General features: G+C 40.5%; 1 protein-coding gene and 1 long non-coding RNA gene across 2 annotated transcripts; both read right to left on the bottom strand.

The window, feature by feature from the left end:
• On the bottom strand, nucleotides 1-22,285 carry LOC112435638 (glutathione hydrolase 5 proenzyme-like). The gene is made up of 12 exons (XM_076890594.1): nucleotides 21,517-22,285; nucleotides 20,532-20,659; nucleotides 20,350-20,457; nucleotides 6,230-6,407; nucleotides 5,981-6,141; nucleotides 5,606-5,752; nucleotides 5,341-5,471; nucleotides 4,287-4,462; nucleotides 4,029-4,120; nucleotides 765-871; nucleotides 483-593; nucleotides 1-396 (listed from the first exon to the last, which is right to left on the bottom strand). The coding sequence occupies exons 1-12, from the start codon at nucleotides 21,843-21,845 to the stop codon at nucleotides 259-261; spliced, it is 1,806 nt and encodes a 601-aa protein (XP_076746709.1). The 5' UTR covers nucleotides 21,846-22,285; the 3' UTR covers nucleotides 1-258.
• A 3,160-nt stretch (nucleotides 22,286-25,445) lies between these two features.
• Nucleotides 25,446-27,358, bottom strand: LOC143421431 (uncharacterized). Its single transcript, XR_013101066.1, has 2 exons — nucleotides 27,106-27,358; nucleotides 25,446-26,133 (listed from the first exon to the last, which is right to left on the bottom strand). It is a non-coding gene; the product is annotated as an uncharacterized LOC143421431 (long non-coding RNA).
• Nucleotides 27,359-27,480: the final 122 nt, after the last annotated feature.

Below are 27,480 nucleotides of genomic sequence, written 5' to 3'. Positions count from 1 at the left end.
TCAACAGCAATCCCTACTTTTTAAAAAAATTACATTTCTAGTTTTTACAGTGCTATCTTTGCACATTTTTGCATGAAATTTGTGATTTATCGTGATCGTTGCATTATGTTTTCAATATTACAAACTTTTTATACACATGAGCAAAGCATGAATGATCTATCAGTTAACAGACGAATATAGATTTACCAATGTTGTAGCTACAGCAGTGTCCATAACCTTAAGACCATGCTGTATAACTGACATCACTGACTCTTGGTCTCAGTAACCAGCTGCTTTGCCTTTTTTCCTTTCATCAGACCATGCAGAGATACAGCTGCCCGCCTTTTCCACAGCGTTAACTGTGTTGTAGAATTTTGCTATTTTATGTCCCAGAGCTTCAAGACCATCAACTACATCCTGCAGAGCAAAGAGGAGAGAGACTCAGATGGAACAAGAGAAGTAGAACTTATTAATTTATCATTTAAATACATTGAATAAATTACCTTTTCAAGCTTGGGTTCAGGTTTTACTTCACTTTTAGAGTCTACAAGAACAACAGGCGTAATAATTGCCTCCTTAAGGCTCTTTCCAAACCAAAGGTGGTTCATGAGCGCCTTGGAGAGAAAAAAAAATGAGATGAGAAAGTGATGATTACAGGATAAATTAGGGTGAAGAATCTTGTTGCTATGATGCAAGCTTTAACAGCAAAGACCAGCATCAGTCCACATCAATTTATTTTATTTAATATGTAATGGCACTTTTGTGTGTTTACCATGCATACATACCGAGGCCACAGCCGGTGGAATCGTTTCAGAACCAGACCCTCCAATCACCAGCGTCTTCGATGGAGACTTCAGCACAGAAGGGGCCATATTGGAGGGAGGCCGCTCCCCTGAGAAATACAACAAAGACCTTGAATGACAAAACTAGAAAACAGAAATCAGTCTGTACACACATATCTGTGCATAAATCATTTACACAAATGTTTCATACACGAATCAGTTACTGTATTTTCATGCAGTATTTTCATACCTGAATTTTTTATACTCTACAACAGGGGTGTCAAACTCCCGGCCTTGAAGGCCAGTGTCCTGCAGGTTTTAGATAAGACTCTGGGAGAACACACCTGAATCAAATGATTAGTTCATTACCAGGCTTCTGGAGAACTCCAAGACATGTTGGCTGTATCCCAATTCAGGGTCTGCAGCCTTAAAGTACGCATTTCAAGGCCGATTATGTTAAAGTGAATTGTTAAATGTTTGTCATTTTTATGCTTACCATCTCTACATTGTTTTAACTCTGTGATGAAAGAAATTATTTCTTCCCCCCTCCCCAGATTCTCGAGGTTCTGGGTGGGGGCTGTAGTGTTTTATCACAGGCACATCCTTGTGAAGGTCTGTTTGATGTTGGTAAACTTCCTCCCCTTTGTATGGCTTCACTTTGTTATCTAGGGTGAACCATGAATTGGGTGTGGGGGAGACTACCCTCTTTATGACCAAGGATGTTGCTCCTGCTTTTATGCTTTTATGACCCTTTTTGGTCAGCAGGAGAACACACACATACAGTGCCTTGTCTTTGTAACCAAGGGGGGTTATGAGGGGAGGTGTTTGTAAACTATTGTTTATTGTGTGAACGTTTTCAATAAAAGGCAGCGAGAGGAGGCCATCATCGGGGTCACTCGTAAGGAGATTCGAAGTGCGTTTCTGAGATACCGACGAGGCCTCCCTTGCAAGTAAATCGATTGATCGCTGTTGCCTTGTTTTTCTTTCACGGGAATAAGTCCTGGATACAGCAGGGTCTGAGTTTAGACCCAACAGATTACGTCACAGCGACGCGACGAAGGCTGTCCCAATTCAAAGGCTGCTCGAAATGCTGCCCTCAAATGCGTCCTTCATTTCCCTGAATTTTAAGTGTAGACTTCGTGGCCCAACATATCCCATAATGCATAGCATGGCGGTGGGTGTCGATAATTTTGCCAAAAAAAAAAAAAAAAACGGCGGATGAGGGGCGCCCGAAGAGTAAACTTTAAGTAAGTACTGAATATTATGTCACTTATTTATGTGCAAATGTTTAATGACGAAGAACATTAAACATTACTGTTGGCCACATGTCGGCAAAGTTATGTGACATTAGTGACGTTTGTGCTAACTTGGTTTTAAAGCCTTTACTTTAAAATATACGCCGTTCAATAGCTGAGCTTAATCTTACAGAGAATGATCAAAGCTCATGTAGAAACAAACAAACAAATGAACAAAAAGGTTTCTCCTTCATTCCTGTCAAACAAAGCTGTATGAAACGTTTCCAGCTGTTAGTATCATGGTTGCTAGGCAACCTGGACAGCGCGACGGAGGCTAGACCGTCCCATTTCACAAGCCTCGCACTTCCGGCCTCAGCGGTCTTTGATTACGCGGCCCTTGTGGACCGTTAAGGCTGCGTACTTTAAGGCTGCAGACCCTGAATTGGGATACAGCCGCTGAGGAGGTAATTTATCTGTTTGATCAAGGACACATGTAAAATCTGCAGGACACTGGCCCTCAAAGCCTGGAGTTCGACACCTGTGCTCTACAAACAAGTTTAGAATTGCATCCGCCCATGCTTATCAACAAATGATGAAAGTGCACACACAACAAGTGAGTTATCTCTACTGAATCTGTATCAAACTAAAGTGAAATGTCTTTCAAAGTGCAGCTATTACTGAGACTCTGTCAGTGTGTTAGATTAATGTTTGAATGATGCTATGTCCAAACTGAATTATACAGAACCTTGAACACACTTGAATCAATATTATAGATCTATATATAGATTCATCCATCGATTATCTTCAGCTTATCCTTCTCAGGGTTGCAGGGGTGGTGGAGCCAATCCTAGCTACCATAGGGCGAGAGGCAGGGTAAACCGAGGTCAGGTCGCTAGCCGGATGCAGCGCTAACACAGAGAGACACTCGCATTCACACCTATGGGCAATTTAGATTCACCAATTAGCCTAACCCTACTAACTGCATGTCTTTGGACTGTGGGAGGATGCTGCAGTACCCAGAGAGAACTCACACAAACATGGGGAGAACATGCAAGCTCCACACAAGTGGGATCAAACTCAGGGCCTTCTTGCTATAAGGCAGGGGTGTCAAACTCAAATACACAGTGGGCCAAAATTCAAAACTGGAACAAAGTCGCGGGCTAACATTAATATTTATTGAAATATATTTATTCCTCCAGATATAAGAATGAATCTTTTCTTATGGACTCAAACACGTTTTGCTGAAAAACTGAATATGGAACAAGCAAAGCTTAATACTAAACAATATATCTATTAGCTGTATAATACCAGTAGGCCAGCTCTAATAGTAATTTGGTATGGCTTTGCGGGCCAAATGTAATTAGGCTCCGGGCCAAATTTGGCCCGCGGGCCAGAGTTTGACACCTATGCTATAAGGCAACACCGTGCCAGTGTGCTGTCCTCTATATAATTTTAAATGAATATAAATATCCATATACCGTCAAATCACAATGGTACATTTATATCATAAGGTTAACCCACTTCAGTAGAGAGAAACCCCCAACAATAAGAAGAGCCCCTTATGAGCAAGTACTTGGTGACAGTGTGAAGGAAAAACTTCACACAACAACACGTTGACATGGAAACAGATTTTACTACAGCAGTAGTAAAACTGTGCCTGTTCTTGAACATTCAAACATTTTAGCAGGCTATGGTATTAAACAGAAAATGCAATTTTAGTCCAAATTCACATGATGTGTTTCAGTTTGGCAAAACATCGTGGAAATGATCAACAAGTTTAGTTTTTCCATGATCAACAAAATATGATGCATCACAATGAATTATGAAATGCCATTTTCTCCTCTCATTTCCTCAATGGCACTATTTTGCCATTATTAGAAATTACTTAAAGAAATATGTCCTGTCAGGAAAATAATTTCAGGAAAAAAATTTAACTCTTTGTGGTATTAGTTTTGAAATAATCCACCTTCCTCGTCTGATTACTTGTATTTCATAAATAATAAATGTAAAAAGCATCCTACTGATCTCTTACCAGGAGATAAGCTATCAGCTCTACCACAGAAGTCAGACAGCTGGTTGTTGAGAATGATTCCAGTGCTTGGAGAGAGGACCCCGGAGCCGAATCTGTAAACAAAAAAACTAAATTAACTACAAAGCCAAGACACTCTTTGTAGTATAGAAATAGTCTAAAAATAAGTTCCTCCATAATCTCTTAAATCTTCAGTTTCAAGAAAGAAAAATATCTGATAGCTGGTTTCTAGCAGTGAAACAGAATGATGCAGGTACTGACTCGTCGTTGATGCTGCTGGTGACAGACACAGCAGATCCATCTTCAGCCAGCACAGATACATGTGTGGTGCCGATGCTGTCCAGATACAAGTTGATGCCAGGATCACGAGTCTTGTCGCTGCTGATCAAGCTTCGTTTGCTGTCTGCAAAGCTATCCTGTGTCAGTTTCTTTGCCATCTGTGTGAAATACAGAGAATTAATAAAATGAATTAATAAAACTAAATAAATATGCACATTACAGAAAATACATTGCTGTCAAGAAATTTATAAAATTGGAGCCAAATGTTAACAGAATTTTGATCATTGATCCATCACTGATGTAAGATGAATGAATGAATGAATACTAGAGGTTATAATATTGGTTAGTGATCAAGCTCAACATATGACTGCCAAAGATAGAGTCTCTGAAATTCAGTCATCTGTGTGAACTACAGAGTATCTGAAAACATCACATTACACAAAATTATACTTATATTTAAATACTAAGATAATAATAACAATAATATATACATACTAAATTAAAGACAAATATTAAGCCAATTTAGGTTTATGTGCTTTTAAAACTTGTATTTATATGTATATGTTTTAAAAGCTACATCACTGCTCAGAATGATGCTGAAATGAAAATGCTGAGACTCAAAGAAATTCTTACAGCACTCTACTGGTTTTCTACACCCTTAGTGCTTCTATAAGAACTTTAATTGTAAGTAGCAGCCAGGTACTGATAATCAAATGCCCCTGATTGATCATTAACAAAGGTGAACACTTCTGTAAAAGCACTTTGTTAACACATAGTCACAATCTCAACCCAACAAATTAACCTAAAGTCCAACTGTGCAAAACTCAGAGATATTACAAAAAAAACCTCAACTCATTATCAGTGTGCATAAACTGACTGTGGTGGGGTGTAGTTTGTGGATGAGCTGCAGGCAAGGGGTGGTTTGTTTTGTGTTTTGTGATGTGGTATTGTTACTTTTAATTGTTTAGTCACTTAAATAGAATCATTCTTTATGCAACAAAGCAGGTGCAAATCTGTAGGATTTTGAGATACTTACTTCATCTGAGCTGAAGTTTGGATCGCTGATATTTGTCTTTAATTCATTGGCAAATTTTAAAGCTTCAATATAACGGTGATAAAACAAAATCTTTTCATCAGTCGTCTTAGGTTCTGATTCCATTTTGTATCCTAAAAATATTTAAAAAAAAATTATTTTTTGGATTGAAAACATCAATTCTTAGTGTATCACATTTGTAAAGATTGATAAGGATCATTTTCCTATATGAATCAAACTCTACATGCTAGAAGCAACAATCAGGAACCTTTCATGATGTTGAGGATGAGGCTGAGGATGGCTCCTCCTGAAGGGGGCGGAGGGAAGTACAGTTTATACTCTCCCAAAGAAATATTCCACGCATCAGTCACTTTAGCTTCATACAATTCCAAGTCCTTCCGTGTGAGGTTTCCTCCTGAGCAAGAACAGTGAAACAAATGATTCTGCTGAGCAAAAATGAACACAATGAATTTCATAATCAAGACTTTGAATGGATCGAGACAGATCACAGTGTAGCCTGTGAGGGATCATGTTAGAGTTTTCCAAAACCAATAGATTTTTGTAATTTGTAATTAGATCATTGTGCCTGGCAGACATAGAAAACGGTCAGAAAGAGAGCAGGATGAAACCCATCTGATAATACCTGCATCCTGAATGTCACTGGTTAAATTCTTTGCTATTGTTCCGTTGTAAAACACATCTGGTCCCTCGTTTGCGATCATCTCCAAAGTGTCAGCCAGTTTCTCAAATTTCACAGTATCACCGGTCTTAAGCAGGTTCCCATTTTTATCTAAATATAACTTCCTGAAAGACAAAGACAGTGAAATAAAGCTGAAACATTCATTGTTTGCTCTTTGTATTTTTGAAATCACATTGTGGGTGTATTTCATACCGTAGTGACGTGTTGCCAATGCGTGGGATGTGTTGACCTTGGTAGTAAGGAATAGGGAATCCTTCTCTGGCTAATTTGATGGTCGGCTGAAAGAGGTCGGCCCACGGCAACTTCCCATAAAGCCGGTGTGCCGCTTCATAACCTCGAATTTCCCCAGGAACCCCAATCCATCTGCTATCTGGTTAGATAGATAATGGGTAGTCAGTGCTGGAAAGTCCCACATACATTTGCTCGTGTTTTGATTAAACTGTAAGGTCCTGACCTTTAATGATCTGAGATGATGTCTGTTATAATTTGGTGCTTTGTAAATACTCTATTCTATTCTGCTCCATTTCAGAGGGAAATGTGTGTGTTTGTAACTGATTATGTTAGAGATAACATTTTGCATCTTACAGTTATTTTAAGTTTATTTCACTATATTTACACTATTTCTGGCTCAAAGAAGCATTTAGCATATCTTATATTTACTTTTCTTACTGTTTATGCAGCCTGTGTGCAGGAGTGTAGCACAGAACTCTGGGCCCCATAAATAAATAGTGTCTGTAGCCCCCTTTCTTTCCTTGATTCATCTTTCTCACACATATTCTAATGTCTAATTTCTTTATTTTTTAATGTCTGACACAAGTGAACTGCTCCAACTACTCCCAGTTCTTATTGCTGTCCATCCCATACTCAAATGCTGTCAAAAGACGCTTCTTAACAGAGACTATGCTGATTCTACATATGGATCCACAGCTTCCCTTCAAAGTCAACACACTATAGACAATCAGGGAGTAATGCATGAAGGTCATTTGTACTCTGCTGACAGGAACATATGGGACAGGGACATGTTCATCCACAGCAGCCTGTGTCTCTGGCCCCACTTTAGCATCTCACAACATTTCCAGCTTCACCTCCACAGACAGATAATCTGCCAGGGAACGAGTGGAGATTAGCCAAATTAGAAACAATGACTGATAAAGATGGACTTGTGAGGAGAGTTAAGATTTGTCCTGGGGAGGAATTAACATTAATTGAAGACCAGAAAATGGGAAAGATGGGACAGCATTCTGGCAAGCTGTCTATTGTTGAACAGCCCATTCAGTAACTGATCTTGCTCTTAGAAGCTGTTTAATGCGACGATTATATCTATATCTGGCCACAACCAGGCTCTACCACAGGTCGACTGGGTCTACCTTTTTTTTCCCTGTTAGTCAGCATGTTATCCTCAGTAGCCTTTTTTCCTTTATTGATTTTATTGACAGCTTTTTGTCTACATGAGGTGCAGGAACAGTCTGCAGAACAAGGGAAATCATACTTCTTACTCCTCTCAAAGGGAACAAGGTGGGATTTTACATCTTTTAGAAGCTTCTCAAATGTGATCATCAGCAGAGATCTCATTCCATCTGATTTAACTGATTTATTTATTCCATATCACTGGTTTATTTCCCAATTCTCTCACCACCCAAAGAGATTGAGCTGTAAGAGAAATCAGTCTGTTAAACTACAAAAAAAATCTGTGAAAAGAAAATGTTTTTGTTCTTCTGCTTCTTTTATCTGGAAATACAACCTAATCCTGGTCCAGATTGCAAATGCTTGAGTACTCCTTGTGATTTTAAAGCTTGAACGGGTCTTGGTATCACTCATTTAAATGTCAGAAGTCTTCTTCCCAAACTTGATTTCATGAAAATTTGGATGAAAGAGTTATATACTGATATTCTTACATTATCAGCAAAGTGGCTTACAAAATCGGTTACTGACAAAGACATTGCAATAACGCGCTATAATCTTTTCCGTTGCGACCGCACCAGAAAGGGTGGCGGTGTTGCAATTTACGTAAAAAACAAATTCCATGTTACTGTCCAATCATCAGTATCTGTTTGTAAACAGTTTGAACTTCTTGCCCTCAAGCTCTAACTTTTGAAGGGCTATTTTATTACCATTGTGGGCTGTTATAGACCCCCCTCAGCTAGTAGTGAGGCTTTAGTTTCACTTAGTGAAAAACGATCTACTTTAGATTTTAATGAAATTGTGCTGGCTGGAGATTTCAACTGGGACTGGTTGTCTTAGGGTTAGGGTTAATTAATCTAAACTCGCTTTGTGAAACCGAAAACCCAGAGTTTTCGTTAACTCAGGGTATACTTACTCAGAGTTTGCACTAAACCGGCTTCCTGAAATAGGGCCCAGGGCTCGTCGGGGGAGCTACTTAGGAGAATGTTGGAGCTCCCACTGGCGTGGGATCATTGAGTTATCGTACCAAGTTAGTGTGTCAGTATATGTCAGTGCTGTTCGTATATACCTGCCGAGGGTTAGTGTTGACGGCTGCTTCTATGGTTTCCCTGCAGGAGGAAGAGTGGTCCAGAAAGGCAGCACGCACGGGGTGTGCGGAAACACAACAGCAGGGAGCACGAACACAGACGTCGGAGGGAAGCACGCACACGGGGTTCAAGGGAGCAACGGGGAGTTATTGTGTTTACAGCTTTTCACTGTAAATAAAGAGCACTGTTTGCATCGCAGAGTCTGCGTTTTGGGTCCTCCTTTCCCCACATCCCCACGGTCTGCCAGCCAGACCATGACATCAGCTCTCCAGTCTACTCAAAAAAAGGGATGCCAGAAAAACCAAATCTGAAGCGGACTGGCTGATTTTTAGACAGCTCAGAAACCGTTCAACTTCCTTAATTTAAAAGGCCAAATCAGAATTCTATCTTTCAAAAACTACTAAACATCTGAACGATCCTAAGAAATTCTGGAAAATAATAAAATCTTCTTATGGAGACATAACTACAAATGAGATGCCAGCCTTTGTCGTAAAAGACTCCTGCACCTTAATGGAGAAATGTGATATTCTAAACTGCTTTAATGAGCTTTTTCATTCTTCAGGATCTCTATTTGAATCTTTATATCCAGATTTAAAACAGCTTAATCAACAGGAGGCTCTCTCTGCAACCACTCAAACTGAATCTTTGGTCCAACCCTTCAGTTTTTCTCCACTAAATGTTTTTGAGGTCCACAGGGCTTTAAATCTGTTGGATCTAAATAAATCTGCAGGACCAGATCAACTTGATCCTTATTGTCTTAAGTTGGCTGCAGATTTTATAGCAGAACCACTAACTTACATTTTTAATCTTAGCCTCTCGAAAGTGAGATCCCTGTAATACAGAAATCTGCCTGTGTTCTCCCTTTGCTGAAAAGAGGTGATCCTTCAGATGTTAATAACTACAGGCCCATATCGAAATTGTGTGTTCTAGCAAAAGTTCTAGATTCAGAGTTTAGCTGTTCATTAGTGAACAACTGAAAGACTTTTTTGACAAAAATTCAGTTCTTTCCAACATCAGTCAGGATTCAGAAAACAACACAGCACACTAACTGCTGCTATTTAAGTGGTTAATGACATCATTGATTCAATGGACTGCAAACTTCCTCTTTTCTCCCAGTATCCAAGTATCCAAAGAAGTTCCACAGGGCTCCATATTAGAGCCATTGTTCTTTTCGCTTTACATAAACAACCTTTGTGATAATTTGTCAAATGCTGCATTTCATCTTTATGCAGATGATACAATTATCTATTGTTCATCTCCTTCACCAACCCTGCAATTTCTGCAGTCTGCCTTTGATGTTTTTCAGTCCCATTTAACCCAACTTAAGTTGGTGTTAAATCGATAGAAATACAAGTTCGTGTTATCCTCAAATGGCAAAGAGTTGTTAGCTACATCTCCTAAGATTACAACAATTCAAGGAACTGAAATTGAAATGGTCACATCTTACAAGTATCTAGGGATCATTATAGATCAGAATTTGTCATTTAAAACTCAAATTCAAAGGCTTGTGTCGAAGTTAAAACTAAAACTAAGTTTCTTTTTTAGAAATCAATCCTGTTTCTCCCTCCAAATGAGAAAACACTTGATTCATGCAACTTCTTTACCTTTAATGGATTTTGGTGACCTGCTTTTTATTTTTTAATGCACCTGCTCACTACCTAAAGAGGTTGGATACTGTGTACCATTGTGCTTTACTTTTTATTACTGGTTATGGAAATTGTGTACATCATTGTTCTTTGTATGCTGCTGCTAAATGTCCATCTTTCCATATTTGTAGACTCTCCGATTGGTTGATGTTTATCTATAAACCTCTCCTTGGGCTGGTTCCATCTTATTTATGTGTTTATATGTGTAAAAACCACAACCAATACAGCCTTCATTCGCACAATATCATACAATTGATTGGCCCAAAAATCAGAACAGAATTGGAGAAAAAGGCTTTTAATTACGCTGCCCCTGCTTCCTGGAATAATCTGCAGGAGGAACTGAAATGATCAGAATTGGTTACCTTGGGGGAGTTTAAGTCTGTCTTAAAGGAACGAGAGAATAACTCTTTTACTCAGTGTCATTGTATTTAATGTCGCTCTTAATTAGATCTGTTATTGTATATTTCTCACATGTTTGTACGGGATATTGTATTTTTTTAAATGTTATATACTTATGTGGTGCGTCTATTTTGACTTTTGTTGCCATGATGCCATGGCTCTCTTGGAAATGAAATTTTTAATCTCAATGAGATTTTTTACCTGGATAAAATAAAGGACTAATACTGTATGAAGACCTTATGTGTGGACATTCTCTGCAGACTCGATTAGAGTCTATTAGAGTTGGCTGTACCACAGTCACCTTTCATTATTCTCTGGGCTGCAATTGCTTATTAATCCTTTTTTGTCTTTTAACAAATGCATTTAATAAAGGCATTTTAATATTGGAAATTCCCCTAGGTGGCGGTGTTGCATTTTAAACATAAACATGTTGAATGGGCCAAAGCTCATTCAACAAGGACTGAGGCAAAGTGGAAAACTGTTCTAATGTCAGACAAATCAAATTTTTTTTAAGAAAATGTGGATCCTGCATTCTGGCCTAAAGAGTAAAGGGCTTTAACGTTGTTAAGTGCTGCTGTTTTTGCAGCTTGTTATCAACACTCAATTCAAAACCTCTGAAGGTATGTAATTATTTTACTGCCTATAGAATTGGCTGCTTGCACATCTGGCAATGCACCAGTGCTGAAAGGTGTACACAGGCAACTTGTGCTGCCATCGAGTTGACATCTATTTCAGCAAGACCACGCTAAACCGCATGCTGCATCTATTACAATAGCATGGCTTCACAGAAGAAGTACCTGGGTGTTAAAATGGCCTGCCTGCAGTTCAAACCTTTGACCAAGAAAAAACACATCGAGTGCATCATGAAATGACAGATATGACAAAAAGGACCCAGGACTGTGGAGCAGCTATCCTTTGGCAAACAAAAATGTGGGTTTTTTTGACCCAGTATTTGAATTTCTCTGGTCTTGTTATATATTTCTTTGAAGAGGTATAAGATCATTTAGGTTTTTGTTGCTGACTTTATTATTATTATTTTTTTCCAATAATTATTATTTTCAATAATTAAATAAGAATAGTTGTGCACTCTTTAGTGTATTAGAGTCTTGACTTTAATTCAGTAGATGAGGTTAGAGGTGAGGAGGAGGATGACATTTTAACAAGACACCAATTGTTGCGGCTACTCCAACCAATGGCCGCGGCAGGCTAAACATGAGGACACCTGATGACGCGCAACAATTAACGCACAAAACACTTCTGTAACATTTGCTTCTTTATTTACACATGCAACCGTCCAATATATACACATCGGCACATAGGATTAACTATCAAACAAACGCACAGATTGCACAAACAAATAACTACAACTCGTCGATAACTGTACTAACCATTATGTCCAATTACAACCTGGTTTATGGCATTAATTAGTACTCCGATATACAAACACCATCAAGTTCCAGTTAAAATACAACAAAATCATTCAAGTTACGCTCAAGTTGTGCTCTGTTGCGCTCTGTTGCGGTATGTTGCGGTATGTTGCGGTCAACAGAAAGTTTTGCCTCGTGCTCACCCTACCTTCTGCTCATCACATCAGGTGCTGTGTACAAGTGAGTGCAACCACCTTCACCTTATACCACACCCATGAGACACGCCCCACACCCATGCACCAATACAGTGAGTCCACTTAAACCAACCCATTTAGTCAGACGGAAACAACTCATATGGCTCCTACATACCGGCCCCTAATTATTTTAGAGCAATAATTACAGCATACTTACCACGTAGGAGACACTAATAAACATAATCAATCTTTTATCAAACATTCAAAAATACAATTTCAATTCCAAATAAATAAATATACCTTAATGCAAATAGATATTTAAAAAATGTCAATTTTCATGACTCTTCTGCTTCCTGTAGAAGACACACTTTAGTGATCGGCCTGTCCAAACAACCAGTCTTTGTCTTAACACGAACCCGACGTACAAGTCCTTTACTGTCAGAAATCGCTTCCACAATCCTTCCAGTCACCCAAGAGTTACGAGGCGCAGAATCATCGACAACGATAACCACATCCCCAGGAATGAAGTTCCGTCCGATTCTCTGCCACTTCTGACGCTCTTGAAGCTGGGGCAGGTACTCCTTGACCCAGCGCTTCCAGAACAGGTCAGACATGTACTGTACTTGCCTCCATCGACGTCGTCCATACACGTCCCCCTTCTGAAACACTCCTGGTGGTATCAATGGCTTGGTCTTAAGCAACAACAGATGGTTAGGAGTCAAGGCCTCCAAATCATTAGGATCAGTAGAGGCTTTAGTTATTGGTCTACTGTTCACAATAGCCTCTGCCTCACAAAGAACTGTACAAAGGCCTTCTTCGTCCAAATTCTGCACTTTCAAAATGGAATTTAACACCTTCCTAACAGACCTTATGAGACGTTCCCAAACACCGCCATGATGGGAACCAGCAGGAGGATTAAAAATCCATTTAATGCCCTTTTGCAGCAGCATCTCCTGAATCTGTGCCTGATTCCATCCTTCCACTGCCTCTCTCAACTCGCGTTCACCACCCACAAAGTTGGTACCATTATCCGATCGTATCTCCAATACCTGACCTCGCCTTGATATAAATCGACGAAGCGCATTAATAAAAGAATCTGTGCTTAAAGATGACAATACCTCCAAATGCACAGCTCTCACAGCCAGGCATGTAAAGATAATTCCATATCTCTTTACTTCACACCTTCCACGCTTAACTTGAAAAGGTCCGAAACAATCCACTCCAACCCGAGAAAATGGAGGTTCATCGGGTGAGATGCGATCTTGTGGAAGGTCTGCCATCATCTGATATCCTGATGCTGCATGAAGTCTGCGACACACTATGCATTTAGCCAAAATCCTCCTTATGGCAATGCTTGCACCTGGAACCCAATACCTTTGCCGCAATTCGGACAGCATGTGGTTACGTCCACCATGCCCTATTTTCTGATGTACATGTTGAAGTATTAGGTTAGTAATATGCAGATCCCTGGCTATAATTGTTGGATGCCTTGCATCTTCAGGCATAGCTGCCCTACTAAGCCTACCTCCAACTCTCAACACACCATTCTCAAATTTAGGATTAAGCCTATAGAGCTCACTACTCTTCTTCACCCTGTCACCCCTCTGCAACCTACTGATTTCATCTGAATATCTCCTTCTTTGACAAAAGCAAAGAACTGCATTCTCTGCCTTGTTAAGCTCTTCTACCGAAAGAAATCCTTTAGCAGCATGGTCCTTGACAGTTTGCAACTCTCTTTTAAGCCTTTCCTCAAGATTTTCTTGAGTCACGCTTGATGCAAAGCTTTCTTCCAGCTGTTTCCTCTTTTTACTAAGTTCCTGCAACAAATCTTTGAATCTAAGAACCCATGCAACCATCCTGTTTAGACGAGTCCACGAAGAAAAATAAGTAATGAACTTCATCACCCCATCTTTGCATTCGTTTGTACCAACAGCATTGACTAAAACAGTCGTTTTAATCTCTGGATCATTTATGGAGCTCTTTCCAAAATCAAGATTCACTGGCCAATTAATTTCTGGTTCAACAAGGAAGTTTGGCCCTGACAACCAAGAATCATCCCTCAAAAAGGTTTGCACCTTAACCCCCCTGGAGGCTAGATCAGCAGGATTACATGATGTATTAACATATTTCCACTGGGAAGGTTTGGACACTTTAAGTATCTCGGTCACCCGGTTTGCTACAAACACTTTAAACCTTGAGGTTTCATTGCTGATATACCTTAACACCGAGGTACTATCAGTCCAGAATACCGACTCCTGCAAATGCATTTGCAGCTCTTTTTTCCACATCTTATCCATTCTACTCGCAACTAAGGCAGCTGTCAATTCCATGCGAGGAATGGAAGTTTGTTTTAATGGAGCCACTCTTGCTTTACCCATTATAAACGCACAATGCACTTGATTCTGGGTGCTGCGCAACAGCAGATAAGTGACTGTGCCATAACCCTCCTCGCTTGCATCTGCAAAGTGATGTAACTGAGCAGAAGCAACGTCTCCAAAATCAGAAGGTTTAAGGCACCGGTCGACCTTAAAATCTGCAAGAAGGCAAAGATCATTTAGCCAAACTGTCCATTCTTGTTCAACAGTAACTGGCAACACATCATCCCAACCCCAATGACTTCTGCATAGTTTCTGAAGGATCAACTTAGCAGGCAGCACCACAGGTGCCAAAAACCCTAATGGATCGTAGATTGAGCTCACAAGGGACAATATCCCTCTCCTTGTTGGAGGTTTGTTTTTCAGTGTGATCTTAAACTTGAATGTATCCGATTGGATACACCACTGTACACCCAGTACTCTCTCTACCGGTAACACATCACTATCCAAATCCAGATCCTTCATCTCCTTGGATCGCTCCTGTTGAGGTATAGCAGCAAGCACTGCTCTTCTGTTGCTAACCCACTTTGTGAGCTTAAAGCCTCCTTTAGCACAAAGAGCAACAAGTTCCTGATAGAGCCTCACTGCCTCCTCTTCAGAACCAACAGAGATAAGGCAATCATCCACATAGAAGCTATGTAAAACATTGTTGACAACCTCTAGTCTGAAATGATCTCTGTTGTCCTCTGCACATTTCCTCAAGGCAAAATTCGCACAACTTGGGGATGAAGTAGCTCCGAAGAGGTGTACTTTCATTCTATATTCCACCAGATCCTGACTATGATCTCCGTCCGGCCACCACAGAAACCTTAACAGATCTAAGTCATCTCTTTGTACTCTGACCTGATAAAACATGGATTCAATATCTGCCATGAGCACCACATGTTCTTTTCGGAATCTGGTTATGACCCCGACTAGCAAGCTAGTGAGAACTGGGCCTTCCAGAAGTTGTCCATTCAGAGACACTCCCTGAAACGAAGCACCACAATCAAAGACAACTCGTAACTTCTTCTTCTGTGGGTGATACACCCCATGATGTGGAATATACCATAATCCTCCATCACAGCGATCGAACTCTTCAACAGGCACCTTCTCTGCATACCCTTTAGAAATGACTTCAGTCATAAAACTGGTGTATTCGTCATGAAATGAACCATTCCTAATAAACTTTCGTTTAAGGCTCAGAGCTCGCTGTTCTACAGCCTTCCTATTATTTGGCATGTTTACCTGATTGCATCTAAAAGGCAAACCAATGGTGTAATGACCATCAACCAACTTAGCAGAATCCATCACTGACTCCATAAACTGCTGGTCTTCTCTAGACAAAGCCAACTGCTCATCTTGAATACATTCTGGAAAGTCAGTCTTCATTTGACGTTTCCACAGTTCATCCAATCTTGCTACGGAAATCCTATTAACACTCACATCAAAAATGTCAGTATTACAATCCTCTCTGAGAGGACCATTCACCGTCCAACCCAGCATAGTTTTTACTGCATAGGGACCTCCATCTTGACTTCTAATAACATCCCATGGCTCCAAAGCCTTGGGCACATTGGTCCCGATCAACAGGTCTACCCCGGAATTTATCTCCAGTATGTTAATATGGCGCAAATGTGGCCATCTTTCGAGATCTTCCTGTCGGGGAATATTACGTTGATGAACAGGCATGCTTTTTTGAGTAAATAAGTCAGGCAAATCACAGTAATTATCTAAACCCAAACCAGCTACTTCCAAATCTGAAACCACATAGCTACTGACCATTTTCTCCTGACCCATTGTCCGCAAAAGAATGCCAGTTTTCCTTCCTGAAAGATTTAGCCTATTCATGAGTGCTTCCGTACAAAATGAAGCTGAACTCCCAGGATCCAGAAAAGCATAGGTTACCAATGACTGAGTACCTTTCTTAGACTTCACTCTAACTGGTATTACGGACAGAGCACTATTTTGCTCACCGGCCCCAGTAACACCACTGCTTTGCACAGCACAAGAAGGACCTTCATCTGATGGTTCTCTCCCTCCTATAGTTTGCACTGCGACACTTTCCCTCCGCTTGGAGTGAATATGTAAGAGTGTGGGGTGTTTCTGATTACAAACTTTACACAAGAGACGTTTCCTACAGTCTCTGCTTCTGTGCCCAATGCGCAGACAACCATAACACACACCATTCTCTTTCAAAAAAGATAATCTTTCACAGTGTAACTTTCTTTCAAATGAAGGACACAAATCCAACATATGCCCTGCTCCACAAAACAAGCAAGCCTTCGTCACAACTGAACCATTTTCTCGCCTCAGTGCTGGCTCAATCTTCCCTTCCACCTTGGCCACTGTAGTAGCAAAACTACTCCGCTTAGCCTTGGGGTAAAACTGAGGCTTACTATTCCTCGCATCTTTTCTAGTGGCTGTCGGAGGATCCTGTATATCTCCAAACAATGGATCACTTGCAATCTTAACTTGCCTTTCAACAAACTCAACGACATCGCAAAAAGACACTTTACGCCGAAATCTCTCCTGTAGATCGCAGACAACATTCCTCCACTTATCCCTGAGCTTGTAAGGCAACTTTTTTATAACTGCTTGCATATTAGCAGAGACATCCAACTCATGCAAGGACTCAACGTCCCCCATTGCATTGCAACATTGCCTTAACAAAAACCCATATTCCTGCAAAGCCTTCACATCATCAGATTTTATAGACGGCCATTTACTGACCCTTTCGACGTAGGCAGCAGCAATTTTCAGCGAATTGCCAAAGTTCTCTTGGAGCAAAGATTTAGCTTTAGCATATCCATACTCAGCAGGCATATAATGACAGCTTCTGACCATTTCTCTTGGATGGCCTCTAGTGTATTGCTCGAGAAAATATAAACAATCCTTAGCACTGTGAGCTTGACTCTCCACCATGTGCTCAAAAGCTCTCATAAATGTTTGATATTGCAAAGGATCGCCATCAAATAACTGAATGTCACGTCTTGGTAACAAAAACAGAGACTGCTGCTCAGCTAATAAAGTTGTAATTTCATTTTGTTTCTTCAAAACTGTGACTAAATGATCATGACCCTCACCACCTTGCCCTGTATGTGTGAGAGGTTTTGATTGTGCGTGGGACTGTGAAATCATCTGAGTAGTTGAAACTGCACCTGGAAATACTTGATGCAACTTAGTCTCTGCCCTTTCCAACGAAACGACCTTGGGTTGAAAAGTATTTTTAAACTTGGGCCTTACATCCAATACCTGTGCTTGATGATCACTAGCATCCACACCCTGATATGGTTGTTCTGGTAACACAGGTTTGAACGTCGGAGCATTAGGATTTAAAACGGCTAAACGCCCCTGCTCTCGTTCTAAATACGAATTCATTCCATCGGATTTAACATTAGCAGCACTTGAGACTCGGGACATTTCAGAAGTTTTTAAAACATTCACCTTTGCTGCTGAGGCTGCTATTTCAGTTTCCAAGTCAAGCAGCTCCTTTCTTTTCTTAAGCTGTATTTCTTGTTCTTCCAAAGCATGCTTTTCTTTCAACAACCTCTGTCGAACAAGAAGGGCAGCCATGTCAGCCTCTGCCTTTATGCGTGCTGACAAGGCAGATGAAACCATTGAGCCACTGAGTGATGATCTGCTTTTCCTACTTTTGTTTCCAACATTAGAGATGCTATCACTTGGATTAACATCATCTATCGCAGCACCTTTACCAACATTCCCGGTCTGCCTAGAAACACCAGAACCATTTCCAGCAGGTAATGGATCAGAGGAATCAACACCAGGTGGATTTAAATCTGGCAAATCAAGCTCAGACACCTGATTTTTGCTCTGAGGGTTTCCCTTTGCATCATGAAGCCATTTCTTTATCTCCTCCATAAACTCAGTATTATGTGCTCGCACACTTATGAACCAAGCAGTTTGTTTTTCTTGCTCTGCTTGAGGAAGCAAAGGAAGCAAGGTTTCATGCAGATGAGTCGCCTCTTTAAGCAACACAGACAAATTCTCTAACTGAGCCTGAACAGTTGAAACATTATCCTCATATTGCTTTAACTCTTTAATAATTTTTATGACCTTTTTAATTTTATTAATCTTAGTGTGACGTTCTGTTTGCAGTCTTTCAATCTGATTCTCCAAAGCCTTAGCAGTCGGTTTTGGCTGTCTTTTCTTTCCATCCACATCAACATATTGTGTTAATTGGTGTGTCTCCATTTTTCTTCAAAACATTACGAAATCCAAACGCTGAACTGCACCTATGCCACACAGCCTCATTCCAACACCTCAACTTGATGACGTTCACTTCATAAACCCTGGCCATACACAATTGACAGGAGCAATATCCCCCACTAACTGCCTATTAAACCTAACTAACTTAACCTAGTCTTCCGTACATACTAGCGGTGGGTATTTATGTACCTCCATACCGTCAGCTGTGAGGAAGACAAACTGTCTTAAACACAAACTGCGGCGGTACTCCCAAGCCAATGGCTTCAGCCGCCTGATGCACAAATACTAGAAAGCAAATCAGTACAACGCCTTGTGCAGCTGTACTGCTAAAACCTAACAGGGGAACAAAACTCCTGAACAAAATGCGCTAGTGTAGCCAAAGGCTTAATCTAAAAGCGGGTGGACAAAGGCAACAGCAAACTACAAAACTATCATCAATAAAACTCAGCTCTTCATAAATAATCCAATAAAACCTAAAAAGAGAGCTTTCTGTTGACATTTGTTGCGGCTACTCCAACCAATGGCCGCGGCAGGCTAAACATGAGGACACCTGATGACGCGCAACAATTAACGCACAAAACACTTCTGTAACATTTGCTTCTTTATTTACACATGCAACCGTCCAATATATACACATCGGCACATAGGATTAACTATCAAACAAACGCACAGATTGCACAAACAAATAACTACAACTCGTCGATAACTGTACTAACCATTATGTCCAATTACAACCTGGTTTATGGCATTAATTAGTACTCCGATATACAAACACCATCAAGTTCCAGTTAAAATACAACAAAATCATTCAAGTTACGCTCAAGTTACGCTCAAGTTGTGCTCTGTTGCGCTCTGTTGCGCTCTGTTGCGGTATGTTGCGGTCAACAGAAAGTTTTGCCTCGTGCTCACCCTACCTTCTGCTCATCACATCAGGTGCTGTGTACAAGTGAGTGCAACCACCTTCACCTTATACCACACCCATGAGACACGCCCCACACCCATGCACCAATACAGTGAGTCCACTTAAACCAACCCATTTAGTCAGACGGAAACAACTCATATGGCTCCTACACCAATCATGCTGTCTCTTTCCTCCGCTTCTTTGATGACAAGAACCCTCTCAGGTGATAAAACAAAGGTATGATCCTTCATATCTTGAGTTTGACTTGCAGATTAAGGTGCAGAATTTAAAATATATCTCTACAGATAACTGACTACACCTTTAAAACCTTTGTGTTACATCTTGTGTATCATTTAGAGAAAGACCTGTTAAGACCAGTTTGGAGAAAAACCTGACTACTTCAATCTCTCTGGTTGTTTCTGAAACTAAGGAGCATGTATTTCATGGTGTTTATGCTAGATTATTCTGATAGTGTCATATACGACACCGACTCATTGTCTTTAATATCTGCTGACAGCCAAACCCTCTGTAGTGGTTTGCTTTATCTTTTTTCTTTTCTTTTTATATTATCCCAGTTTTGCTTTTTTGAGGAAAGCTGAATGAGGAATGACTCACAGTGTGCATTAGCAGTGACCTGTACAGAATAAATTAGCTGTGTCATAAAGGTGAGTCCAAGAGCAGATTAGACTAAAACCTTATAAATATTAGCATTATGCCAGATAAACAGCCCACCTTGCGGCCACTCCACGGTCCACTCTGTGGTGTTAGGACACGACTTAAGCAGGTCAGAGGTCACGTTGCTGGGGACAGTCTCTCTGGAGGTGATGATTTTCACTTTACCTTTGAAAAGATGACATATTACTACATTAATCCACAGCAGAGCTGAGCAAAGAGTAGCGAGGGTGTCTTGTTACCGGAGCTGTCCATCACAGTGAATATGACCCCGCCTCCAATCCCCATGCACTGTGGGTTCATGATGGAGGTGCACAGCAGCGCAGCAATGGCAGCATCTACTGCAGAGCCATTTTTCCGAAGAATGTCCCTGAAAGAGTTCATCGTTATCACTTTAGTGTTATTGTTATCATGTGTGCACAATTAATTTAATTTTAATCTTCATCAAAATTGTAATGTCCCACAATTAAATTGTCATGACAGAACAAAAAGAACATGCATACTCTCTGTCATATGGACCTGCATGAATAAACTTTCTGAATCCTTTATCATCCGCAACTGAAAATAGTTGTGGATGATTACTATACCTTTCTAATCTGACGTTGTTGTCCCTGGCTCTCTTTCTCTCTCTCTCCCTCCTGCTCTGTTCCTGTGCTACTGCCAGTGTAACTACCGCCCCTCGCCCCTCATCCCAGCGCAAAGCTCAAATGCGGAATGAAGCAAAAAAAAAGTGCAAGAGGGAGAGAGGGTGAGAGAAAGAAAAAGGTGGCCATGTCATTATGTCATTAGTTTTTCTTCTTTTATACCCTTTCTTGCCAGCCACGCTGTGGAGTACTTGGACTCGTGTGATGGAGCATTGTCCTGCATGAAAATCATGTTTTTCTTGAAGGATGCAGACTTCTTCCTGTACCACTGCTTGAAGAAGGTGTCTTCCAGAAACTGGCAGTAGGACTGGGAGGCTCGCGATAAGGAGCCGGCTTGCGTCGTTCACGTCAAAGACCCGGCTCTAAGAGCCATTTCGTTCACAACTGACACATCACTAAGGCACACACAAATTCTTTTTACACATACAAATCCTGATTTACAAGTACAAAATATTTATGACCACAATTTGAGCCCATATGTTCGCAGTTCTTGGAGATTTTTTAGCGTTTGCATTTGGATCAGTGCATAATCGTATGTGTAATGTGAAAAAAAAATGTATCAGAAGTTTCAAATGTTACTCACTTTCCAATCTCCGAACAATTCTCGGAGTCTGCGGCCACTGCAGCTTTTGAGAAACGGCAATTAGGGTCCTCGTCGTCCGACGGGGCAACCTGACCTTTACTTTTATATAACCATACCCCTAACCAAATACTACCAACTATTGCACAACCTAAAAACAAAAAACAAAAAAAAGAGAAGATGGCGTGACCGTTTGGGCTGCATATTTTGGGACAACAAGAGAAGCAAGGTAGTGTCACCATAACCCCCTTGGGGCTATTAGGAGTCGTATTTGCCCCCTCAGTGTTCTTGCTGGTGCGGAAAGTACCACGCTCCTCGTCTGACTCAGACATCGCTGTTTTCTTCTCTGCGTAACCGTCAGTAGTTCACTTCCTCTGAAAGTTTACCGCTTGTTGATGATTCCCCAGACAGCACAGCTACGTGTTGCGCACATATTTCCGCTGTGTGGGCACTGATAGGCGCAGCGTGGCGCAGACGTGTTCATTGGTAAGCAGAGGTATCTGCTACGTCGTTTGACGCTGCTTCTCTCTCTCTGGCCACTCCACACAGAGAGGGGTCCGGTAGCCAGTAGCGGTTTTTGATACGGGCGACACGGGCGGTTGCCCGGGGCGGCATCACGGGCATCGGCAAAAAAAATAAAAAAAGAATGGTCGTACTCATGCTGCCCCGACATCAGCCAGCGCATATTGGGAATGGCACAGGCACCGATCGGTTTTCTATCGCCCATTTCCTGGGAATAAGGACGCCCTTCGTTTGCGAGGTGAGCCTGCTGCTTGCGGCGCAGAGAGGAGAGGGCGGGGCGGCGGGGAAGTGTCTGGCTGGCTGGAGCAGCATCTAATAACCAACCAAAATAAAACTAAATAAAAACAAACCAACAAACACGAAAACACCAAACATTATAATACAGATTTATAATTTGCATGTTTTTCCGAAATTCAGGCGCACCGAGTCAAAGTCAAAGTCAAAGCTGCTGAAGTCAAAGTAAACTTTATTGTCATCTCCGCTACAGTCCAGTATATAGAGAGACGAGACAACAGCAGTGCAAGTAAACAAACAATATATATAAGAAGAGTAAGAAAATAAATATACACTTTAGGACCAGGGGTAAAGGGATCAATAACAATTGAAAATTTACAGTTTGATGATTTAAAGTCTCACACACACCCATCGAAAGGGGAGGGGGCCGGCTGCTTCCAAATAGAGCACATTTCATTCATAATGTTGTAAATCCAAGCCCATTATGTGTTCATGATTTGAATCCTGGGTTGTGTGAAATCTCAGAAATGAACCCTAGACAAAGTGAATCTGTGAACTAAGGTGTAGGTCTGTTAGGTTATGTTGTGGTGATCCTTGGGTTGGGGGATTTGTGTTCATACTGGAGTGCAAAATTAAAACCAATGGAAGATGGACAAGAAAAGTTCGGACCGATACGGTATCGGTCCAATACTGACGTAAAATACTGAATCGGATATTGGAGATGCTCACGTGATAGAGCGGCTGAGTGTATTTGTAGCCTCGCTACCAAACCAGCATTTCATCTGGGATGAAGTTATCTCAGAGAGAAGTAAAGCAAGTGTGTAAGTTCATCTCTGAATGTTTGTAAAGCATTCCCACGTTAAGCTTAACAACCGATATATGGAGCGACTGCCTCTCCTTGCTGCTACTTCAATCATGAAACTGATTAATGATCAGCTGATCGGCTTGTCTGTCGGAGTCCGTGTCTCTTGTTTGTTTTTGGCCCACTTCGCTCCAGAAAGAGGAAACCAGCGGCTGAACAACAGCAGCACGTTTAAGCTTGATAAGCTGTTGTTAGAATGTATTTAATATTACTTTCTACACCAGGATCTTTTTCTACGTAGCTGACGGCTGGTAACTGTGCAGGGGCGGATCTAGCAAAGTGTAGCCAGGGGGGCTGATAGGGCATGAACAGGGAAAAGGGGGCACAAAAACATACTTTTCTTTCTTATTCTCATTTAAAATGTCTAGCTTTTAATAAATAATTATCTGAATCTTACACCCAATGTTTTAATCTTATGTAAAATATATAGAAGTCCATTACTGTATATGGTAACTGTTAAGTCTAATATACGCTAGTACAGCGGTCCCCAACCTTTTTTGCGCCACCGACCGGTTTATGCCCGACAATATTTTCATGGACCGGCCTTTAAGGTGTCGCGGATAAATACAACAAAATAAAACTAGTACCGGTACCGAAAAAAAAGACAATTTATTCATAACACACGTGAAAAGACCCAGGAAGACCGAGTAAACGATAAAAACGATAACAAAATAACGCTGAAAACCAATAAAAACCCTGAAAACTATACATTTCACACCTGAACCTCAACTCTCGCGGCCCGGTACCAAACGACTCACGGACCGGTACCTGTCCGAGGCCTGGGGGTTGGGGACCGCTGCCCTAGTAAGCTATACTACTTTTTCCTTTGGGAAGGTACCATCTCTGCAGTCTGCAGTTCTGTTGAAGAAAGATGTTGAATCTATTTAATTATTCTTGAAAAATAATTTATTTCTGTGCATTTTTTCCCCCACACTGCATCAAATTAAAGTTGATTACGTCGATTAAGCATCATGAGGTGGAGGGTGGGGGGTGGTTCCCTATTTTTTTTTGCTGGGAGTTTGCAAGTCTATTAGTTAGGTTGCTTAATACTCTTTAAAATACCAGAATAGGAAGGATCGAGTATATTAGATTGATCAGTATTGCTATGAAATATTTTGGGTGCAGTGAATTTTTTACATACAAGTATAACAGAATAGCTTTAGTGTTGTTGTTTATTTAAACTTGAGTATGAACTTATACAAAATGCAGCAAGATATTAAAAAAACAGTTTTATTGATTAAAACACACTATATCGGATTCATATTGGTATCGGACATCTGAGATATCCAAATTTATGATATTGGTATCGGACATAAAAAAGTGGTATCATGCCATCTCTAATATATATATATGCAACATATGATCCCTGTTGTTTCATCTTGGACAATGTTTTTGACACTCACTAGTCCTCGGCCTACTTCCTTCTCCTTAGTGTAAAGTCTCAGGGTGCTGGATTTGGATTGAAACCCTTTGATGCATGGTAGATAAATTTCTTGTTTGGATGTCACTGGCTTCTGTCTCATTTTTTGGCCAGCTTATTCTCTCAAAAGGGTATCTGATCGCGGGCAGGGCATAGATGTTGATTACCTGGGTCTAGTTCTTCCTAATTTGCTGACTCCTCAGCTATTGCCTTACTCTGGCTGTATCCAAATTCAGGTTCTGCAGCCTTAAAGTACGCAGCCTTAACGGTCCTCAAGTGAGAGGCTTGTAGGCTTGTTAAAGCCTCTGTCGCGCTGCCCAGGTTGCCTAGCAACCATGACACTAAAAGCTGGAAATGTTTCATACAGCTTTGTTTGACAGAAATGAAGGAGAACATATTTTGTACATTCGTTTCTATATGACCTCTGTGTGATTTAATAAGTATCTGAGGCTGAGACCACAGGACTGTAAAACATGATTGTTGGGCTTCATTTCTGTACTGAGCAGTCATTTAAGATTAGCTAGTAAATAACAATTAGCTCATGTTGTTCATGAGTTTAAAGTCTCACTGTGATAATGTAAATATAATATGGCCAATATTATAGTTATTATATTAATCATGATTAGTTATTACAGCAGTGAGTTTGAACTTGTCAAATACTGAGCTTCAGTAAAGATTCAAGTTGCATTTATTTATATGTCCTATTACCTTAAATCTTCACTCAAAGACAAGTATCTTTGACAGTGTATATACAGATGTATTATATATAAGAGGCAAATATTGTTCTTTTAATATGTTGGCATTACTAAATTTGGCTCAATGCTTATATATGTGTAAAAAGCAAATTTATGAGCTGTGATAACCGTTTCTGATAGAATGAAGAGTAGACTGATATATTAAATATTCCTTTATTGGGTGAGAAAATCATACCATGTCATAACTGCTTTAAGTCATACAGAATAGATATCAGAGCCTTAAACAGGCTGACTTCTGCTAAATGGGTCAAACTGAGCAGAAAGTAAACAAACACATAACATCCTTATAGAATATGATGTAACACTATAGATCAACTTACCTCAGGATATATAAAGCATATTTATCAATTACAGCAATATGATGCAACAAACACAGCAGTACTACTAATCCAAAATACTCAAAGCTTCATTGAACTGAAACAAACATGGACATTTATGATAAACACTTTAGGTTTCTGAATATTAAACTTGTTGCTGCCTTTCATAGTGTGTAACTTGAAGGCCCTGAGTACTTTCTCCCACACTGAAAACACTGGGATGATAACATTATTTGAACATTACCTAATAAGACTGATTCAGGACAGACAATTAGTGATTTTAAACTTTTCTAGCAGTCCTTCACAAACAGGGAACAGTCTGTCTATTCTCTCCATCTGTCAGCTGCTGCTGGCTCTTCCTCCTCCTCTTCCTCACACACTGCTGAGTTTGTCCTGGTGGATCATCAGGGATGCAAAGCCTCACAGATGATGTGCAGCAGTGGGTCCCTCAGTCTGTCCTCACTCTGGACACTTGCAGTTGTCACACATGGAAATCAAATGTGTGATAAGCTGCAGGATTCAAACACAAGTGTAACTTATAAATACATGTTCATACTTTTATTCCACGATCAGAGAGAAAGAAACAGAGAGAGAGTGCAGGACAGACAGACAGGTGGCAGTCTCAGGTGTACACACTGCTACAAAACAGCACAAGAGAAGGAGGATTTAGTGTTTGTGTTATTACGAGTGCTAAACAAGAAGAGTTCCAGATGGTACAGTGGACACATGTGTGACTGCTGTGATTAAAGCATCTTTCTTTCAGCTTAACGAGTGAACCGTCAGCTCGTTCAAACACACGTTAAAGTCCCTTTGGCTCGACACCACCGAACAGAGGCAGCAATATAACATAGCTAACATTAACAGTGCAGTGAATCCTGCTTGTGCTGTGATATTCAGGACTGCAAACCGAGCAGCATCACTGACTTTCAGCTTGTTTTGTTTGTGGATATATGACTGACTTTAATTATCCATAAAATGTCACATTCTCTGTAAGATTAAGATCAACTATTGAGCGGCGTATATTTTAAAGTAAAGGCTTTAAAACAAAGTGAACGTTGAAAGTACAAACATCACTAATGTCACATAACTCTGTTGACATGTGGCCAACAGTAATGTTTTCATGTGTGCATCTTAACTGCAATGATACTTAATAGTAGCTTCCAGCTGTACTGAGGCAAGTTATTGCCTGGATGCTGGATGGGACCAATTCCTTCTGGAGATTATCCGGTTGTTCAGTGATGACGCGACGAATCCTACTTCCGGGTCTAAAGTAGTCTGCGTTTAATATGGCTTTTGTGTTGTTAACATGTTTAACGTTATGTATTTTCTTCTATTTGATCTCAAAAAGCTCCTAAAACAATCAGTGATCACTGTTGACCTCCCTCGGCTTTTATTACCGCTAATCATTCATTTAAGCTCAGTTTTTAAAACCTTAGGATGTAACTACAGCCCATCCCATGCAGCAGTATATGAATGACTAACCTCATATGTGGATGGATTATCTCAGTTGTTCTCCTGGCTGAAGTTTGGTCCTTTTACAGCATCCTGCCATGCGATTACATTTGTTCCTGACCACCGAGAACACTCATGTTAACTTTTATCGAGTGGAAAAAAAGTTAGCTTGTTTATATTATGCTAACATAGCTGTGTCGCTAGCGGTCACGTAGCACATCATTATATACCAGCTAGCCCAACTTCAGTAATCCTACAAACGTCACTGCTGTTTAGTTTTCTGTCTTCATTTATGCTGGAAGTGTAATCCAGTATAATCTGGCCACTGTCATGGCACAGTGGCCCGTGGAAATGGGATGGACTCAAGTGCAGATTCAAAACCGGAGGCCAGGGGTGAGGTGTAAC

The sequence above is a fragment of the Maylandia zebra genome, linkage group LG12 (genome assembly GCF_041146795.1).
Source record: "Maylandia zebra isolate NMK-2024a linkage group LG12, Mzebra_GT3a, whole genome shotgun sequence".
Classification (NCBI taxonomy): Eukaryota; Metazoa; Chordata; class Actinopteri; order Cichliformes; family Cichlidae; genus Maylandia; species Maylandia zebra.
This window is presented reverse-complemented; position numbering and strand designations above follow the sequence as displayed.

What these genes read in the sequence shown, in the direction of transcription:
- LOC112435638 (XM_076890594.1), bottom strand. Translation starts at nt 21,845, where the DNA reads ATGTCTGAGTCAGACGAGGAGCGTGGTACTTTCCGCACCAGCAAGAAC. An exon ending in CATCCTCAACATCATGAAAG is followed by an intron (nt 5,472 to 5,605) that starts GTTCCTGATTGT and finishes AAATATTTTTAG; the next exon opens with GATACAAAATGGAATCAGAA. An exon ending in CAAACTTCAGCTCAGATGAA is followed by an intron (nt 4,463 to 5,340) that starts GTAAGTATCTCA and finishes TATTTCACACAG; the next exon opens with ATGGCAAAGAAACTGACACA.